At 57.9% G+C, this 19,049-nt stretch overlaps 4 protein-coding genes across 4 annotated transcripts; 2 read left to right on the top strand and 2 right to left on the bottom strand.

The window, feature by feature from the left end:
* Positions 1–386: 386 nt before the first annotated feature.
* Positions 387–1,697, bottom strand: F5144DRAFT_187669 (uncharacterized protein). Its single transcript, XM_066782791.1, has 2 exons — positions 1,531–1,697; positions 387–1,418 (listed from the first exon to the last, which is right to left on the bottom strand). The coding sequence occupies exon 2, from the start codon at positions 1,213–1,215 to the stop codon at positions 514–516; it is 702 nt and encodes a 233-aa protein (XP_066644912.1). The 5' UTR covers positions 1,216–1,418; positions 1,531–1,697; the 3' UTR covers positions 387–513.
* A 957-nt stretch (positions 1,698–2,654) lies between these two features.
* On the top strand, positions 2,655–4,886 carry F5144DRAFT_187441 (uncharacterized protein). Its single transcript, XM_066782789.1, has 5 exons — positions 2,655–3,137; positions 3,199–3,365; positions 3,456–3,643; positions 3,746–4,311; positions 4,400–4,886. The coding sequence occupies exons 1-5, from the start codon at positions 2,820–2,822 to the stop codon at positions 4,697–4,699; spliced, it is 1,539 nt and encodes a 512-aa protein (XP_066644913.1). The 5' UTR covers positions 2,655–2,819; the 3' UTR covers positions 4,700–4,886.
* Positions 4,887–8,053: 3,167 nt separating this feature from the next.
* Positions 8,054–12,044, top strand: F5144DRAFT_187820 (uncharacterized protein). Its single transcript, XM_066782792.1, has 2 exons — positions 8,054–9,100; positions 10,125–12,044. The coding sequence occupies exons 1-2, from the start codon at positions 8,276–8,278 to the stop codon at positions 11,607–11,609; spliced, it is 2,310 nt and encodes a 769-aa protein (XP_066644914.1). The 5' UTR covers positions 8,054–8,275; the 3' UTR covers positions 11,610–12,044.
* Positions 12,045–14,190: 2,146 nt separating this feature from the next.
* F5144DRAFT_187491 (vacuolar protein sorting/targeting protein 10) lies at positions 14,191–19,044 on the bottom strand. The gene is made up of 2 exons (XM_066782790.1): positions 14,985–19,044; positions 14,191–14,900 (listed from the first exon to the last, which is right to left on the bottom strand). Exons 1-2 carry the CDS (start codon positions 18,896–18,898, stop codon positions 14,246–14,248), a joined length of 4,569 nt encoding a protein of 1,522 aa, XP_066644915.1. The 5' UTR covers positions 18,899–19,044; the 3' UTR covers positions 14,191–14,245.
* Positions 19,045–19,049: the final 5 nt, after the last annotated feature.

The raw sequence follows: 19,049 nt of genomic DNA on the forward strand, positions 1-19,049 counted from the left end.
AATCCTGCCCAACACAGCGCCACTGGCGGGACGAACATACATACATGTAGTTAGCGCCGAACTTGCTTTCTCCCACTTACACGCCAGACCCAACTTGGGTTAGGGGGAGGCACTTACAGGTTGTACGACATTATCAAGCAAAACTGTCACCGACGCTGGCCGCGACGGCACACCCGGGGATAGATACCCATTGGGTGAAGAGCGCCAGTTCGTCTGCCGTGGTTCAGGGGTTGGGTTGGACAAGACAGGACACAAGATAAGGAAACAACCGCGGAAGATCCGGGAGAGATGGGAGAGCACTCACCAAACAGGGCATGGCCAGAAGCCGGAACTTGGCCGATCGCAGCATGTGGGATATCTTTTACCGGAGGGGCTCCGCGCCCGAGTCTGAGCCGAGCCATCCTTGCCTACCCCCTAAGCTGGAGGGTGAGGGGCAGGCGGGTTCGTCTCGACTAGCAAAACGCTTAGCAGTAGAAAGACGGCCATGATAACCGCCAGCACGAGTGCGGTACACTAGTTCGTCTTCCAGGGGTACTTGTCAAAGAGGATCTGCAGCACCAGCAAGAGGAAGATGCCGCCTAGGGGCGCCCCTAGGGTGACGCAGCCGTTCGCGAGGTCCCTTTCCCTATCAAACCACCAACCCACCACACCCAACGCCATCGTCGACGCAGCTATCACCACGCCCGGGTTCGTTAGCCGGGGATCATCAACACCCACACCAAACCCACTCCCTGACTCGTACACAGTAAGAAGCGTAGCAGTGCTAGCAAGCCAAGGCCTAACCGAACGAAAGCAATGCAAAACAACACAAAGCAAAAGCGTTCTCATGCAGGCCCCGCAACCTCCATACAGCCCATAACCTGCGCATGATTTCCTACACCACGCCAGCGCCACAAACCCACTCACATTCACCACACACCCCCTTTCCCTCTCCCCTCCACCTTTCTCCCTACACCCCCCTTTCCCTTTGTTTCTGGTAGTATGTGAGAGGAAGAACGGGTGCGATGCTAGTAGAGGTGGGGCAACAGTCCGACGGCATTGGGAAGGCCGTAGGTTGTTGGTTATTGTTGTTGTTGGCAGGGTGAGGTGAGTTCGGGGGTTCGGGACGTTCCTTGGAGGGGGGTGCCGAGTCGAACGGGAAGGGGAGGGGTAGGGGGTGTGGTGAGTGTACTTGCTGATGTTGATGATGATGATGATGCCGCTGTTGTTGTGCATGTATAATTAGGGCGGGGTGATGGCGGGCCGCCGCTTGCTGTTGTGTCATGCTGCTGGTCGGCTGCAGCTCCTTGCAGCTGGATGTAGCTGTAGCTTTTGCTTCCGGGTCCCCGGTTCCTGGTCCGGATGATGCTGGTGGCGTTTCTAGGGTGCCGTTTTGGTTGCTGCTGCGGTTGCTGCTGGCCGGATCCGCCGGCGTGAGGCTTCTCTCGGGTGATATCTCCTGGTCAGTTATCACTTTTTTTTTCTTTTGGCCTTTCTTTTCCCGGCTCGTCCCTTCGCTCGCATGCGAGTGGAGATCTTTTCCGCACTCACTCGATCTTATGCTGGCTTTTGGTCCCTCCTGTCGCTGCCCGCGCTAGTCCCCGGCCGAAGAGTAGTCGCCATGGCGGTGCTGGCTTATAACAGCAAGGGTCTCGGGTCTCCGAAGAAAGAGGCGCCCCCAACCCTCTGTCATAACGTGCCCCCTCACGTGGACTTGGTATCGTGATAGAGTCAACTCAAGAAACGCCCCGGAAGAAACACGGGACTTGACGACAGTATAAGTGAGTGGCTTGTTTATTAAGAAAGTTCGCCCTGCTTGCTTCCTGGAATATCTAAAGAATCTGGGTTTCCCCGAAGTTAACCAACAACCAACATCCTCCTCTCAAGTCAAACGGCGTTGCCTCAGCCACAGGAGAACTGACCATGTCGGCAGACAACCTTAAACCCTTAGATCCTTGGACCATCAATAGCGGCCAACACCACCTTCCGGGTTCATTTGGAAACGAGAAAGAGTGTGAAACACGGCCAGGCTGTGCTAAACACCGGAACATCTGCGCCTTGGTACCTCGCCTACCCTTTTCAACAGTCATCAGTCATCAGTTGGTTGGCGTGGACAAGCACGGAAGAGCCGGAGGCCAAAAGCGGGATCAGGACATCCCGAAGAGCTGCGGCTGTCGAGCATCACCACCAACAGCAACTGTGGTTGACAAGCCCTGCTGCTATTCACCCTCGAGCCGCTGGCGGTGTCGTGTCCATCGGGCCGAGCAAAACAAAGAGAGCGGACTACTGTGTAAGCCGCAGTAACAGGAGGCCAATCCAACTCGGACCCGACAGACTGCCCGACGACTCGGTGAGCTCCGAGAGTTTGTTGCTGACCCGGGGGGGCTTCGCCCGAGAACAATCCACACGGATCAAACTGCAACTGTGGTGGACCCCTGAACGGCGGTTGCGCAACGGCCTTGCTAGGACCAGCTGCAAAGCAGATGCAGCAGGGGGAGGACAAGTACATTGTGGTACCTGTTGCCTTCTTCACTGCCACGGCGTTTGTTGCCACAGCCCGCTTGTCGACGCAGCACGCTGGGTTGGGTTGAGAACGGCCGGGTAGAAGAGGGAACGGCTCATCGGTTGATCCCAACAAGGTATAAGGGGGTCGCCCGGGGGTTGTTCAATTCAATTGTTCAGCTCAGTTGTTCTCAGGCGGGCAGGAGTGAACACTAGGCGGACCCAGAGTATTAAACTGGTCGCCTCCTCAGAAAGACGACGAGGAACTATTAATAGGCCAGGGAAGACCACGCTCTATCACTCACCTGCATTCCTCACAACCAACAACACAACCAACAATGCTGCTCACTACGCTCCCCCCACGGGGGATCCTCGGCCACGGCCCAAAGATAACAACCACCAAGCTGATCTCGGCACGATCGGTTGGATCAATCCCACGGCTCCAAGCCCAGCTTGCTGACATCAGCCCGACGCTCAACAACAGCACCCACACCCTCCCACCCCCAACCTTCAGCTCGATCCCCGTTCGCGGGCCAGCCCCTCCGCCGGTGCGGCCGGTAGTGTCGGCCTACCCGCAAAACCGCGACGAGTTCTGGCGCAAGGTGCCGTTGTGGGGGAATATCTCGGCCAAAGAGTTCCTCTCTCACAGCTGGAGTGTAAGTCTGGCTGGTGGACCCGGTGCAAGATGACGAGGCCGTTTCTAACGCATATCGCTAGACAAGAAATATGGTCGAAACGAAACCGCAGCTCTTCAAGTTCTTGGAGACCACTCTCCCCGAAGAAGTGCCGTACGACAAGTCCGGCACACGGATGCAAACCCGCGACGAGTTCATCCAGGATGTCTTCGAGGGCATCACGCACGCCACCATGGCCGTCCGGATGACGTGAGTGACCCAACCCACCAAGCCACCCCCGCCAAACAACACCCCCTGCAAGACCAAACAAAGAAAGCAACACACCACTGACCTGAACAGCCCGTACATCCTCAGCCGAATCAACTGGCACAACCCGCGGCACGACCCGATCGCCCGCCAGTTCCTCCCGCTCAAGTCGCGCATGATCCCCGACCACCCCAAGCTGACGCTCGACTCCCTGCACGAGGAGGCCGACTCGCCCGTCAAAGGCCTCGTCCACCGGTACCCAGACAAGGCCCTCTTCCTCCGTAAGTCCGCCCCCCCCCCCCCCCCCCTCATCCCCCGAAAAGTGAAGGAAAAAGACACCCCCCACCTTCCCATCAACTAACTAACACCTCACCCCCAACCAGCCACCTCCGTCTGCCCGACCTACTGCACCTTCTGCACGCGCTCCTACGCCGTGGGCGCCGACACCGCGCTCGTCTCCAAAGCCTCGCTCAAGCCCGGCCGCCGCCGGTGGGACGAAGCGCTCGCCTACATCGCCAGCCAACCCCAGCTGCAAGACATTGTCGTCTCCGGCGGCGACGCCTACTACCTGCAGGCCGAGCAGCTGGAGCACTTGGGGGAGCGGCTGATCGCGATCCCCCACATCCGGCGGTTCCGCTTCGCGTCCAAGGGCCTGGCGGTGGCGCCGGGGCGGGTGCTGGATCGTAGTGGTGGTGGTGGGGGGGATGGGTGGACGGATGCGCTGGTGAGGGTGGCGGACCGGGCGCGGCGCGCGGGCAAGGCGGTGGCGTGGCATACGCATTTTAATCATCCGAGCGAGATTTCGTGGGTGACGGAGGCGGCGGCGCAGCGGTTGTTTGAGGAGGGGGTGATGGTGAGGAATCAGTCGGTGTTGTTGAGGGGGGTGAATGATGATGTGGAGACGATGGGGACGTTGATTAGGGGGTTGGCGGATAATAACATCTTTCCGGTAAGTGGTGTCCTGGCTGTCTACCCAAGAGGGAAAGGGGGGAAGGGGGGGGTTGTAGCTTGCGCTGGCTAACTCGGTGATACGGCAGTACTACGTCTACCAGTGCGACATGGTCAAGAGCGTCGAGCATCTGCGTACGCCGCTACAGACCATCCTCGACCTGGAAGCCAAGCTCCGCGGGTCGATTGCGGGCTTTATGATGCCGTCGTTCGTGGTCGACCTGCCAGGGGGCGGCGGAAAGCGGCTGGCGTGTTCTTACGAGTCGTATGACCGCGCCACGGGTATCTCGAGGTACACGGCTCCGGCGGTCACGGGGCGTGACAAGGAGAACAAGGTGTACGAGTACTACGACCCAGTCGACTCGCTGCCGGGGAATACGGCACCATGATACTAGGGGGTGGGGTCAGGTTGGGCGGTTGGTGGTCTGGTAGGCGGCATACTTGGGAGATTTCTCATGTTTCATCGAGCGGAGTTCTGGCATGCCGTTAACATGGGGAAATAATGAATGGAGAGAGAAAGTCAAGAATAGAATCCGAGGTGTTTGCCTGTCACCGCCCTGTTCCAGTTCGAAAAGAGGATGAGGAAGCGGGAGGTGCCTTACTCGACAGGGTAAGGGGTTCGTTTGCTGCTGCCCCCCACCAACCAGAGGAACGAGTGGCTTCAGGATGGTTAGATGCCAATCTTACTGTCGATAACTAACAGTCAAGGGGGCTGGATCGAGGAGGGCGAGGCCGCCACATGACAGGTGGGATGGTGGCATTATGGCGCCCACCTCATCCTGCAAACCATTTTGGTGTGCGCCACCACCCAGTTCCATCTTCATGGTTGTTTCCTGTGGCGGAACTTGGTGGGCTCGGGGATATACCCCCACACCGGCGCCTCGGGGGTTTGCAACGGCCCCGCCCGGCCGGACTGACCCACACACGGCCCCGAAAAACATCGGGATCAAGCCGGAGCTCGAAGGAAGCTCAATATTTCGTACTATCGGGTGTTTCATGTCGACAGGATCACCCGGTTACCGGCGGGTTTTCAAGGACACCGGCCCAAGTATTCGTATAGGGGCTGATTGCATCTCATCTTCGCCAAAGGCGGCAGAGAAGCGAGGCAAGCGCGATTTCTTGGTCGAGCATTTGAGCTGGCGGGGATGGGGAGATTGCAATTTCCCAAGAGAGAGGAGCCAGACTTGAGCTAGTTTGGTGTTTTGCGCCCTCCCCCCTCTCTCGAGCAAACTTGGTCAAGCGTGGCACCAAGTCGGAGGGTTTCCAGTTTTAGCACAAGTGATGAGTTGATCTTTTTCGTCTCGGTCTCGGGGACGGCGTGTTGCGCTTTGAGACCCACGCCCGCGTTGACATGCCGTGATGTGCATCGTCAAGTTGCTTTTGAAAAGTTGGCGCCGTCTCGACGTCGACCAGGAAACCCTGTCCGGCTCCCACAAAGCCAATGTCAATCTCTCGGAGATCACCTGCGTTGATGACAGTGCCAGCGTCAACGATACCCGAGATTCAGCCTTCCCTGTCTTCCCCAGGTCCTTCCAGATTCTTGCTAGACTCGGCAGGTGGTTTGCGGAGTGTGGCCCGGGTGACATGTGGATCGCGAGGGCCAACGGATGACAGCCCGACTCAACTTCATGCCAACTACATGTCAACTGCATGTCGTGATCGGATTTTGAGAAATACAATATTGCACGTGGCGCTCGGGACACTTGCAGTTGGCAACAAAGTCTGTTCGGCATGTTTCCTCAGTTCCTGGCCATGTGCCGACCTGAGGAAACGGTCTTAATTGCGTCTTGTTGGGGTGGTGCACTTGCAACGGGTTCCTGCATTGTCTCTAATAACGCGCGCCGCGAGACCAATGACAACAGGCGCAGCTCTATCTGGAACTGCGAGTTCCCGAGACGTGGTCGCCGGATGGGCGGGGTGATATCACTGATGTAAATATGGTCGATCTCGGCTGGGACCAGGTGCATGTCCGTAGGGCAGTTTGGGCGAGATCTTCTCGAAGGCCAACGTTGTATGGTTCGGTCCCTGTCCGTCGCCTAAATGGGTGGTTGCACCGAACCACGGGCTGGCTTCATGCTCAATGCGTCTCTCGGTTAAAGCAACGCGTTCAATTCGACCATGGACGCGAGGTTGGACAGAGAGCGAGCCAGCTTGGGGGGTTGCAGAACAGCCGTGCCGTTCTTTTGCAGATGACGCCCGCGGGGATGGGTCATGTTTTTTTGCGCGGCATCTTTGACAGTTGTAATGGTTGTCAGTCAGCTCAGATATTGCACCGGGATAGATCAACGGGACGGTTGTGTCGTCGTGAAACATGCATGTCTGAGCCATTGACCCTAGTCCAAACCCGATGCCTGAGACTTCTCGTCGTTATCGCGTAATTGAAAAGTAAACAACCCCAGACCAGGGGGTTCATCGATGGTTCTGGCCTGGCGAAGGGAAAGGGCGGTAAGTCTGACGGCTCGTTTATCGACGCATCAACCAACAATTCTCCGCTGCCTGTTCATGCCTGCTCGTTTCAGATGGTTAACTCGCAGCAGTCATGCTGCGAGACCAGGGAGGAAGCTTGACTGACCGCCTGCCACGTGTGAGGCGCCGGATCTAAGACATACCCACGAGAGGATCATCTGGACCCGTCTCTGTGTCCAACGGTGAAGCGAAGAAGCCCAGAGCGTAGCATTATGGAATACTTTGTCGTACTGACGACACAGAGATCCTTCGAGATGCCTAATCCCACTCCACCTGCCAGCTCAGCAGTGCAGAAGTGTAAAATAGCTCAAAGCGAAGAGGAGTCCAACGAAGCCATACGAATTGAGAGCGATACTCCGGAGCTGGTCGTCCCGGATGTTCTGGAAGTTAGTTAGATGCGAGCTTCTGCAGATTCCGTACTGTGTGTTCATCTTGGAATTTGTGCACCCAATCGCCACTCAGAGAGGCGGGTTCAAGGAAGAGCGGACTGAGCCTCATAACGCCATCGTGTTTGGGACAAACTGCATAATGTTGGACAGGCGCCAATGTGCAGCAGGGTTGGGGGTACGGTACGGTAAATTTGCTGTGTACATCGTACATGCACAGATTATTCATATACGTTCCATACGTTGAACACACGAATACTTCATGTACGAATAAATCGCAGGGGATTTTTGTGTTGGTGATGGATTCGGTTGTGGGTGTGCAGGTGGGGGAGCTCTTTCCTGGGCTTCCACTCAGTCCACCTCATCACCCCATCTGTGCCTTCCGTGCCGCAGCCTCCAACTACCGTGTATGGACGCAATTGCGAGGCACTCCTGTCGTGCTTGCAGCCCCAAGTCAAGTTTTGCCAACAATTCGAAGGCAGTGGCGATCCTCCCCAGATTTTGCGCGGTTCACCTCAGCTCGGCAGCACACGCACAACGCGGAAGGGGCTGATACCGGAGGTCGAACCCCGGACGCCCACAACTGCAGGCCCACGGGTGTGCTGTCCGCCGAGCCTGTACTTGCACCTGAGTTACCTGGCACGCCTGGGTTGTTGCATGTTCTGTAACGGCTTCCCGCTGATGGGAGGAACCTAACTCACTTACCCCGATAATTTTCGTCCCTCTTTACCAAGAAATATCGGAACAGACTAGCACTATGCCATTGGCAATATCAATGCCAATCCACGGATACTACCTCTAAAACACAACAACGTGTTCCTTCCTCGGACTATTTTCTCACACTTTTTTCTTCTCTTTTTCTCCCCACCATCCCAGCATCCCAGCATCCCGCAGATCGGGCTTGGGGTTGTTCATCCATGGCGCTTCGTCGTCAATGACCCGCTTTCGAAAAACGGCCTGTCTTCCTAGTCTTCCACTCGGAGGCTGAGCCTGGGACCCTTGCAACGTCCCTGGCGCTCTCTTGTCTTGGCTCGCCGCGAGGCCCGTCCCCAACTGGCTGGACCCTTGAAGGAAGACCAGGGCAGCTCGCGCAGCCGGCAGCCAGTTAGCGAGATGGGCAGCAACCAGGCCTTCCTGGCGGCTTCTCGTCGTGCCCCAGAGCGCGGTGGTGACACTATTTCCGGATGGACTCCTCCAGGGGTTCGTTGTGGAGTGATGGACGCCTTTGACGCCCGCGACTCTGGCGACATGCCGGTGCTGATTCGAGCAATGGATGCAGGGGTAGCTTCCCCATCGGCTCGTCCGTTACCAGACGAACCCTTGACACCCCGGAGAGCTTCATCAAGCCTTCCTTTCCTCATCAGCAGCTCATCTACCCCCTCCTCCCAGACTCCCTCTTCACCTCTCATCTGGCCTCACGATACCTGCCAAGCCCCCAATCCGCCACACGCGCCATACACCGACTACACCCAGCTTCCCTCCTCCTTCTACTTCTCTCCCACGGCATCAAGATCCAGCGGCGACTTCAGTTTATCGTCCGACCCCGGTGACCTCGGTGACGACACCTCCAGCATCATCATGCCCGGCCAGACTTTCGAGGCCCAGGCCGAGCATCGATTCCGATCCCACAACACAGCCGACTACTTTTCGTTAAGCTGTACTGCGACTAATACGAGCCTCGACGACATTGCCCAGCAGCCACCTTGCTCGGCAGGCAGCGGGAAGAGCGCACGAACCGCGAGTCCGATGACCTTTGCGCGCTGGGGGAGGCGACAGCATGATGGAGAACCGGCGAACAAGCTCAGAAGGCGAGATCACGGCAGCCGAAACGGCCTCTCAAGATCTGGCAGCATCCAAAAACGACAGACTCAACCCGGAGGTGCCCCACAGATGACGCGGGAAGAATTTGAGGCTCTGCCGCTAGCAATACAAAGAAAGGTGTGTAGAAACCGTTATTTTTTTCTATTCTTCCCTCATTCGGTTTCGTCATATTCAAGACGCACGGCCGCGAAACTCGATGAGTGAGCTGTCGGTTCGCGTTGGCGTGCTCGAGCTAGAGTCTGCTCTCTTTGGCTTGGCGCGCAAGCAAACAACACAAATCCAGAACTACCCGGCCCCTCCCGTTTCTATCACCCTCACTATTGGCTCGTCCTGCAAGTGCTGGGGCCTGCAGCCGGATTCACATTCACACTGCCCACCGCCAATGAGAGGGGGCTCTCCGGAGGACTTTGCTCATTGGCAACCGTAATGGTTGCACTTGCGTCGATGGTGCGGTGGGTGGGTTTGAGAGACACCAAGGTCTAGCAGTCAAATGCGCGGCAGCTAGGGGACTCGGAAACCATCACCGTGCCGCGTACCTGAGCAAGGGCCACAGCTTCGACAAGGGACTCCCGAACTGTGCAGCTACGGGCCTGCCCAAAGTCAGGAACACCCGACCTGGGTATCCTAGCTTCGGGGGACTGCGGGGGAGACGGGAAGCTTGGGCCAACTGCTTTTGCTTCGTTGCGATATGCGAGATGCCCGCCAACCGGACTGCAAGATCACTCCGTTAAGCCGTGCAAGACGCGGATGCGGCCTTGCTTCTTCTGCCGGACTCCACCAAAGTGGTGGTGATCCCCTGGCGAAGGTGCGTCACGGCAAGAGAGACCATGCGTGGGTAGCAGTGTGCTCAAACGCGCAGCCATCGCACATGCACCTGCTTGAGCCGAGCTGTTGCTGGGGAGGGGGGGGGGGGGCAAGCAACCCCATCACGAGCACTTTTAGCCCCTACAGGTCCCGCTCGCCATGACCTTTAGTTCTTCTCCCTGCTTGTCGTTTCCCGTGGGACGTTCCTTGCATACAGCGTGCCATTATCACTTTCTGGGTGAACTACCCTTGACCAACCAGATCAATGATCACCCTTGACAACCTCTCCTAACCACCATACCTTCTTCCTCTTACTAAACGGTGCCTGCCCCCCTAGTATTTCTCGACCCTCGAACGATTGCGTTTCGCCCAAGAGTCAGGTCTTGTCGACGGCATCTCTCAGCATTACGACGACATATCACATTTCAAGCGTAGAAATCCCCGCCAGGGCCGCACTTCCTCGGAAGAACTCGTTGGTCGATCTCAGCACGAATCCGGCTTCGATTTTCACTCGCCCACTTCTGATTCGTCGCCCTTGTGTGCTGGTCAGCCAGAAGCAACAACACAGGAGGTAGAATCCCGCCGCCCTGCGATACGGCATCGTGCCAGTGTCATTTTTGACGCGGCCGACGAGGCCGTATATAGGCTCAACCAGCAGGCCGGGTGGAGAAATCGGTCCCCGACCATCGATTCTGTCACTCCACCACTCTCCCCTACTCGGCATAGTATGGACTCGCATGATGGGTTTAGGAATCATCTTGATCGTCCCGCCGACGGCCAGGTACCCAAGTCGTTCTACGACAGCTTTCGGTGGCTTGACGAGGAGGAGGACTTGGACTTGCGCCTCTTCCTAGACGACTACCATGCGAATTTACGCGAGGGCACGCCGACAACTAAACAACGACCATCGTTCCGCCGGACCATGTCGATCTCAAAAGCCCCGTTCGGCCGTCGAAGCTCCGTGTCGTCGATCAGACCTGTCACTAAAGACGTCATGATCCCGACGTCGCCGATCCACAGCCCAACGGGTAGCATCTCCAACGGCTTGACTCACGTAAGACGCAAGTCGCGTGCCTTGTCTCTCATCACGCCAAAACATGGGGCTCAACCTTCGATCACGACATTTGACCCCGCAGCCGCCCACTATCAGGACCCCGAAGCGAGATTGAAGTTGCGCGTTTATCTGGCTTCGCCGCAGAAGTTTGATGAGGCTGTTGAGTTCGGATTCCCATCGGCGGACGTGCTGTCGGCTGCACCGGCGGTCAATGCGGAGAACACTGGGCTTCACGGGCAGCCGAAGCCGAAACCAGCCGATGCCTCGTCAAATATGCACACATTCTTGGCCGACCACGACGACGAAGACGAGCTGTCACTCTACAGCGACCAGGCGACGTCGCTGGGTGACCCCGATTCCCCCAAAACCCCGGAGCCAGTCGAGCAACGAACTGTTGCCCCACGCCACGGGCGGTTTGCCTCAGCAGATGCTCTCAGCGGAAGAGGGTACGGGAGGACCACCCCGGAGGGGCCTTTCTATGTCCAGGCGCCAGCAGCGTCTCGCGAGATGACTCTGCGTATGACGCTGACCCGGCCTGATCTTCGTGCCCACGAGGACGACATGTATGGGTGGCAGCAGAAGCCGGTCTATCAACAGCATGCCCGCCGGCCAACCGCAATGGCGTCTCTCGCTACAGAGAACAGAGCCACGCACACCGTACCGCACAAAGAGAGCCTCGACAAGTTCCCCGAAGTTGACCACTGGAACGAAACCGTCCCAGAAAAGGGGGTGATGAGGCGGATCTGGAACCGCGTCCGGAGGGGCTGAGCACCCCAAAGACACTCAAAGACACTCTACAACATTGCCGTATCACGCAATTTCCCTCGCTCTCGCAACGAAGTAAACGCCTTCCAACTATCGCTACTATCGGCTCCTTCTCCCTAATGTACTTGGACTAGAAGAGATTGGACCACATGTCTTTTTTTATTGCCTGTTTTGATGTTTTTTGCAAGGTGTTGGCTGGTTCTCTTTTGTCAATGCATCATGTTTTGGTGCCGGCTGGCGGATTTTGTGTATAAAAAGGTTTAGCATCTCACGATGGAGTTTTTACTGTAATAGTCATAGATGGGCGTTGAGAAAAACGGAGGACAGACATAAATTTGCAAAGCCTTTCTATTTCACTGGATTCGTATCTGCATTGTCTTGTTTCCGTCGAGCCTCTTGAATGCCCAAGCCAAACGAGTGTGAAGGACGTTGTGAAAAATGCTCCCCACACCTCGCCTAGGTCGGCCTCCTGGCGGCCATCAACCCACGCAGGCGCGCACATGTTCTGGCATGGCCGCATGAAGGTAGCCGCGGCAGGGCCACCGAACCAGTGTGGTGGGTGTGGTCTGGAGAGACCCCGCGTCACCTCGAGTCACTCGACGTCACATCGGGCGCTTGGGGCCGGGGCCCATCATTGACGGTTGGAGTCTAGTCTGTTTGTGAACAGAAGGTTTCTCCTCCCCCCCGGCAGGCCCTCTTGATCACCTGAGATGTCTCAACAACAATGGTCGAGTTGATACGAAAACCCACCATCCGGGACTATCATCCGGAGAGAGAGAGGAACCGAAGAGACGGGGGGCACGGCGGAGCGGTGAGTTGCTGACTGACTGTGATGGTCAACTGTCACTGTCACTATCACCATTAAGTGACTATTTACCGATCTCCCGGTTGACCGCTCTGCTTTTCCTTGCTTCCTCCCTTGCCCCTCCGTCCGAAGACCGAGAGTGTGGGCACTGGTCTGGGTCCTGGCCCCGGCCCCAGTCCCGGGGAACAAGAAACGCTCTCCACAGTTCCCAGTCAATATTTTTGCTCCGTTCCCCTGCCCCGACAGGCTGACCTGACAGATCGATAGAAAACTGAGAGAGAGAACAGAGAGAGGACTCCACCCCGCTCTTTCGCTCCGGTCCGGCCCCACACGGATCAGCCGATGGGGATGGGCCCCCGGGGGATCCGGGTGGGGACGCGGTCAGGCCAGCACGGTTGGCACGGTTCGTGTTCATCCCCTGTGGCCGGCTGGCTACAGCTGCGGCTGGGGGAGGGGGATTGACCCCTGGAGCCCTGGAGCCCTGGCATAGCGGGGGCCACTGGGGGGTAAGGGACGGCGTGGGGGGAAGAGATCGCTCGGTTGGATAATCTTCTTTCTTCACAACAGGGCTTGCAAGGCGAGGAAAGAGACACACGTGCGACGGAACTTGCCACGCCTGCGTTGGGAGGAGGATAAACGGCAGCAGGGAATGTTTTTTTTTCTTCCTCGGGCTAAATTTTTTTTTTTTTTCCCGGCTGGGGCTGTTTCGCTCTGAGACGGCGGTGTAGAACCGGATCTTCAGATCTCAGACAGACCAGACGGGGGTTGTTGACGGAGATTTCCGGACTGGGAAGATCTGTGGAACTGGAACGGGAACTGGAAGCTTCGAGGCCGCGTAGGCTGGGCGAGGCGAGGGCGGCGGTGTTTGCACTCCGTCGTCGTCACCGTCATTTCGGGGGCTGAGTTGAGCTGGGAGGGGGGAGGGGGGTGGGAGATGAAGTTTGCTCGTTTGTCGTCATCCCCCAAAGGAGCGTGTTGTCCGACAGCGGCAGCACGAAGTAAGACTGCTCGCTCCATACTCCATCAAGTCTCCCGCATCACAACATCAACAACCAACACACTACACACAGGGGTGGGTTGCCAGACGTGACGTGACGTGATGAGATCGCGTCTTGCAGGAAAGAGAGACGCGATCTCCAGATGCACCACCCGCTTCAATGCATGAACTAGTGTATATGTATGGTAGGGTCGGCGGTTGGGCCATAACTCGTGAGTTACTGGCTGGATGAGGGGGGGTTGCAGGGGACAAGGAATAAATACTAAGCTCGATTGGCGGGCGCCTGAGTGAGGGCCGATCCAACCGCGAGTGCAGTGTGACGGGATCGAGCATATTTCAGCTCAGCTCAGGTTGTTGTTGGCTTTGACTGGTGGGCGGCTCGAGCAGCAAGCGCCCTCTACGAAATATGGTGATAGTCCAACGTTCCCGTCACACCAAACGGCTCAAAAGATGTCTTACATAGCTATTTATTGATGTAGAGCTGATCGTCCACGACTCAACGGTCGGTCTTTGGATACACCCGAACCGTTACCCTTGTACTCAAGCCAAAGTTGCTGTGTATCGTAGAAGGGTCAGACAAGACACGAAAGAACATGCACAGTAGTCATCTTTTGGCGCTCATGTATTCGCACACACACAACCCAATCGCTAACTACAATGCAGCCAACCTTCACCCAGTCCCAATATCGTACCCTTCCATCCACCCACCCGCCCATTTATATTCAGAGCCTACACCAAAAAAAAGAAAGCGAGAATACCGCCCCCCCCCCAAGCCCAAACCCTCCCTCCCCTTACCCACCCACCACCCCAAGCTCACAAGCCCACAAGCCCTTCAGCTCATACCTCCTCATCACTATCCTCCCCCAACAACTCGCCCTCATCATCATCCACCACCGCATAATCCCCTCCCCTCGCAAAGCTATCCCGCGTAGTAAACCTCCTCCCCCCACCACCCAAGCGACTCCACCTCCCACGCCCATCACCACCACCCGCACCACCCCTCCCCCCGACCAACCCGCTCACACTCCTCCACACAGCACCCACCACCACCGGCAACGCCACCACCACGGCCGCCACCGCACTCAGCACAATCACCGGGTACTTGACCCACGGCCGATCCGCCTCAAACACCGCGGCACCCTGATCCCCCAAGCGAATCTGCCCAAACTTGCCATTCCAATTCCGCCAGACATACCAACCCGCCACACCGGCCAGCACAAACGGCACGGTGACCGCAAAGAACAGCGCGATGCCGGACACGGCGTGCTTGCGCTCAAAGTCCTCCTCGTGGCCGGCGCACGCGTGCACGGGGGATTCCTTGTCGGGCTGGCGGCCGCCGACACAGGTGGTCAGCGGGATGCGCCGGTAGCCGGTGGGTTCGTGGTACTCGATTTCGTCGGGGTGTTGTTTGCACCAGGCGGAGGGGTCGGCGGGGGAGAGGCCCGGGACGAGAGAGCATTGGTTGAAGGGGTCGAGTTGGTAGTTGTAGTCGCTGGGAGGGGGGGTTAGTACCTAAGGGGGGTGGGTGATAGGGGAGGGGAGAGGGGGGAAGAGGGGTAGGGGGGGGTGGGCTTACCATTCAAAGTCCTCCCGCGTGCACTTGCAGTCCTCCTTGCCGTAGAGCGGCTGCAGCTTAAAGTCGTTGTAGCACTTGCGGTCCGACTTCTTGCGCAGGTACTGCGAGACGTGGCCGAAGAGGCAGCCGTCGGGCTGCATGGGGTGCTTGGGCGACCAGAGGTAGTAGTCCGACTTGTCCGGGTCGTCGTCGACCTTGCACACGTCCTCGCTGAAGCCCGAGAAGTCCAGCTTCAGCGTGAAGGGCCCCTTGCTGCCCTTGCCCCAGAGCAGAAAGTTCCGCGAGCTGCCGGACCGCAGCGTGGTCACGTCCCACACCTCGACCTCGTCAGACGAAAACTCGTGCTCTTTCCAGGTCTTGCCTTGGTCGAGCGAGTAGACGAGGCTCTTGGTCTTCTTCCGCGACACGGACGTGGTCTGGACGAGGACGATGACGCCGCCCTGGTCGCCGATCGCCCACGTCCACTGCCCCTCCTTGACCCGCTTCCAGGTGAGGCCCGCGTCGGTAGTCATGAAGGTATCCGAATCCTTGCGGGGGCCCAGGCTGTCGCCGACGTTGCCCCACGCAACCATGACGCCGACGGCGCTCTCCGACGAGTACCATGTATTGCCGCGGAGCCTGCGTTCCGTGTAGCCGTGCAAGTGCAGCGCGCACTTTTCATCGCCGCTGGACTGGCAAGAGAACTTGCCGATGTCGTCGTTGGGAGGCGTCGACAAGTACGCCCACTGCGCACCGTCGTTGTGCGTGATCTTGGTCTGCAGCTTCTTGGGGGCGCTGCTCTCGGCGTCGGGGTTGGCGACCACGTTCACCATCGCAACGCCTTCCAGGCCGGCGATCTTGTCGAAGTCGACGTAAGAGTCTTCGTCGCAGTTGACGTTCCCCACGCTGACCACGTACGAGGTCCCGTTGGAGTTGCTCTTGAGAATGCTGCCGTAGTTGCAGAGGTTCCCGTCCATGCTGGTAGCGACAAACAAGTTGACGGCGTGCGTCGAACTGTCGAGGACCGTGTAGATATGCTGGTGCGGGACAACGAAGCCGTGGGGGAACAGCGCGTCCGCAAAAGTCGTCCCGTCAAGACTCGCGCTGGCTTGCAGCGTCTTGTTGGCCGAATTCTCGGTGGCAACGACGACGAACTCGGCCATGGTAGCGAACTCCCTCACATTCCTTTCACGGATCTCCTCGTTGTCAAACCAATCGTTAGTCGAGATCAGCACCATCGGGTTGTCCTTGGCCTTGCTCTCCTTCTCGTGCTTCAAGCAGAGTATCTGTTCCTCCTTGCGTCCGGGATACTTGTAGGCGCGCGAGCCGGTAAACTCACAACGCCGGGTATAGCTGCTGCCAGCCGTCTGCCAGTGGTCACCGCCGTCCTTGGAGTAAGAGGCGACGCCATAGCAGCCGTCAGAGCTCTCGCATTTCTTGCCGTTCCAGATCAGCCAGTTCTTCTTGTCCGGGTGGAAGGACAGGGGCATCACGTCGTCCGAAGGCTCGTTGGGCGCTTTGAAGCTGCGGTAGGTGCGGCCGCGGTCGGTGGTGTAGATGATCTTCTTTCCGGTCGTGAGAAAAAAGACCATGTCTTTGAAGTACTGGTGCGGAATGATGTGCACGATCCCTTCGTCCTTGAGATACTTCGGGACGTGCCATTCCTTGCCGTGGTTCTCCGTCACGTAGATAGGGCCGAGCTTCGACTTTGTCCGTCCGCGCATGATGATGGTTTCACCCTCACTGGAGCTCGACTCGCCCCGCTCCAGGTAATGCTTCTCCCACCTATCCCAGTCCTCGTCGAAAACCTTCTCGGTCTGCTCGATCTTATCCGTCGCCGGGGTCGAGGGCTTGCCACCGCCGCCGCCACCAATCTCGGAGCACTTCCTCTCGACGTCTTTGTACTTGTCATCCATCTCCTTGGTATCCTTGCATGTGTTTCCGAGGATTTTGCGGTATCCCGATGTCCCCTTGAAGATATCGTCCGGCTTAGCGTCGCGGCACACTCCCTCCGGCGGGATGATGGGGCCCTTGGCCACGCACTTGCCGTCCTCCCTCGCAAAGTTGAAGTCGCATTCGTAGTCTGCGTCGGTACACTCGCAGTTCTCCGTCTTGGACACGGGGTGTTTGAACTCTTGCTTCAAGAAGCACTCGGCCTTCTTCTTGCGGCGGGGGAAGCTTTGGGTGTGGCCCATCAGGCAAGTCGGCTTTCCGTCCTTGTCCACCCGAGCAAACCACTCCTCCATGTCGTCCTCTTTGCAAGTGGCCTCGTGGAGGCCATCGAAATCGATGGAGATGACTCGCCAGCCCGGCGATTCCTCCACCATGCCGATGAGGAGGAATTTGAGGCTGGCCGATTCTTGCGTGGTCGTGAGAATGTATGGCCGGATCTTGAGGCCGTCGGGCAGGGCTTGCTTAGTCCAGGTGAGTCCATGGTCGAGCGAGTAGTTGATCTCACTGATCTCGACCTCCTTGGAGTCCCGCACAGCGACGAGGATGGAACCCTGGTCACCAAACTCGTACTTGTGCGGGCCCTCCAGCGCCTTGTTCCAGGTCTTGCCCGCATCATCCGAGACGTAGAGGTTGCCGTCATCCCAGTAATTCTTGAGGTAGTCGCCCCTGTTACCGATCGCCATGAGCAGGCCGGGCGCGGGGCTCGAGAAAACGGGGCCCACGTTGCTCAGCTCGGTTATCGAGTGGAGATGGATCCTCTTGTCACCAGCCGTCACAGGCTCGAAGGTGCGGCCATCATCGAATGTGATTTCCGACACAACCTTCTTCTTGGTGTTCGCCTTCTTTGCGACGTCTTCCCAGTTGTCAACCTTGTTCACGAGGAAGACGCCCTGGATCCCGGTGACCTTCTCGAAATCGACGTGACCCCGCTGGTTGCGGTTAGTATGCGGAACGTTCTCGGTGAAATAGGTGCCGTTGGAGTTGCTCGTGAACATGACGCCCATGGGATTGGAGGGCCGGGTGGTCATGACGTCGATCTGGATGCTGTAGTTGGTGCTCTCCAGCGCAGTGTAAGCCTCCTGGAGGACCCGGTGGTCGTGGCCCTCGTGGTTCGCCGGGAAGACGGCGCGGTGCCACTTCTTGGTGTCGCCAGTGATAAAGAGGGCCATCTCGTCCGTGTTCATCGAGGTCGTCGCCACGAGCAAGTACTTCTTCACCACTGCGATGCTCACCACACCCTGCACCGGCTTGTTCATGTCGAGGTCGGGCTCGAACTCTTGGATGTCGCTGCTGTCGTCCGAGGACCGGAAGAAGTTGTCCGAGATCAAGAGGCGCTGGTCCTGCTTGTACGGGGAAAACGAGTCCCTGACGACGCAAAGAACACGGTTGTTGTCCAAGTCCTCGGCTCCCGTGGTAAACAAATCTGAGGATTTGGCCCACCAACAACCGTCGGTATTCCTACGCAGCTCCTTGGCAGGCGTCTTGAAACCGTCGGTGGTATACTGAGTCACCTCCTGGCAGAGCAAGCCTTCGCAAATCATGCCGTTGAAGAGGATGCGGTCGGGGTCGGTGGCGTGAAACCGCAGGATGTCGAGGCGGAACAAGCTCATCTGGACGCCAGACTTGAACTTCTCCCATGTCTTTCCCCGGTCGCTGGTCCGAAAGTGGGTGGTGCCTTCGGTCAGGATGTAGGCGCGGTTCGAGTCGAAACCATGCATAGACAGCATCCAGGCCTTGCCTTCGGGCACGGCATCCACGCGCTCCCACTTCACGCCGTGGTCGCTGGAGAGGTAGACATTGTTGGCAGACTGGTCTTGGAAGAGGACGGTGTCCGAGTCGGAAAAGTAGTGGAGGTTCTTGGGTATGTTCTCGAACTCTTTCGAGTGGAAGGTGGGCCGGTCGTTCTTCTTCGCGGCGAGGGGCGTCGCCCAGAGGGCTGCGGCCAGCACGGCTGCCGCCTGCAGAGCTCCCCTGACCCTCATGGTTCAGAAATGACGGACTGGACTGTCATTAATGTGGTTGCGCGGGCGAAGGGACGGATGGGCGCGGTGTCCCGGAAAGGGGCCTGAACGGCGCAGGCGATACCGAATAGTGCGCTCTCGAGAAACACGGAGTTGTCGGCACCGGAGGCTT

The sequence above is a fragment of the Chaetomium tenue genome (assembly GCF_020726465.1).
Source record: "Chaetomium tenue strain MPI-SDFR-AT-0079 chromosome Unknown F5144scaffold_3, whole genome shotgun sequence".
In the NCBI taxonomy this organism is placed as follows: domain Eukaryota; kingdom Fungi; phylum Ascomycota; class Sordariomycetes; order Sordariales; family Chaetomiaceae; genus Chaetomium; species Chaetomium tenue.

Bases quoted from the DNA above. Each gene is read 5' to 3' on its own strand.
- F5144DRAFT_187441 (XM_066782789.1), top strand. From the start codon at position 2,820: ATGCTGCTCACTACGCTCCCCCCACGGGGGATCCTCGGCCACGGCCCA. The intron at 3,138-3,198 runs GTAAGTCTGGCT...GCATATCGCTAG, and splicing joins TCCTCTCTCACAGCTGGAGT to ACAAGAAATATGGTCGAAAC. The intron at 4,312-4,399 runs GTAAGTGGTGTC...GTGATACGGCAG, and splicing joins CGGATAATAACATCTTTCCG to TACTACGTCTACCAGTGCGA.
- F5144DRAFT_187669 (XM_066782791.1), bottom strand. From the start codon at position 1,215: ATGCACAACAACAGCGGCATCATCATCATCATCAACATCAGCAAGTAC.
- F5144DRAFT_187491 (XM_066782790.1), bottom strand. From the start codon at position 18,898: ATGAGGGTCAGGGGAGCTCTGCAGGCGGCAGCCGTGCTGGCCGCAGCC. The intron at 14,901-14,984 runs GTAAGCCCACCC...CCCCCCTCCCAG, and splicing joins ACGCGGGAGGACTTTGAATG to CGACTACAACTACCAACTCG.
- F5144DRAFT_187820 (XM_066782792.1), top strand. From the start codon at position 8,276: ATGGGCAGCAACCAGGCCTTCCTGGCGGCTTCTCGTCGTGCCCCAGAG. The intron at 9,101-10,124 runs GTGTGTAGAAAC...CTGCCCCCCTAG, and splicing joins CGCTAGCAATACAAAGAAAG to TATTTCTCGACCCTCGAACG.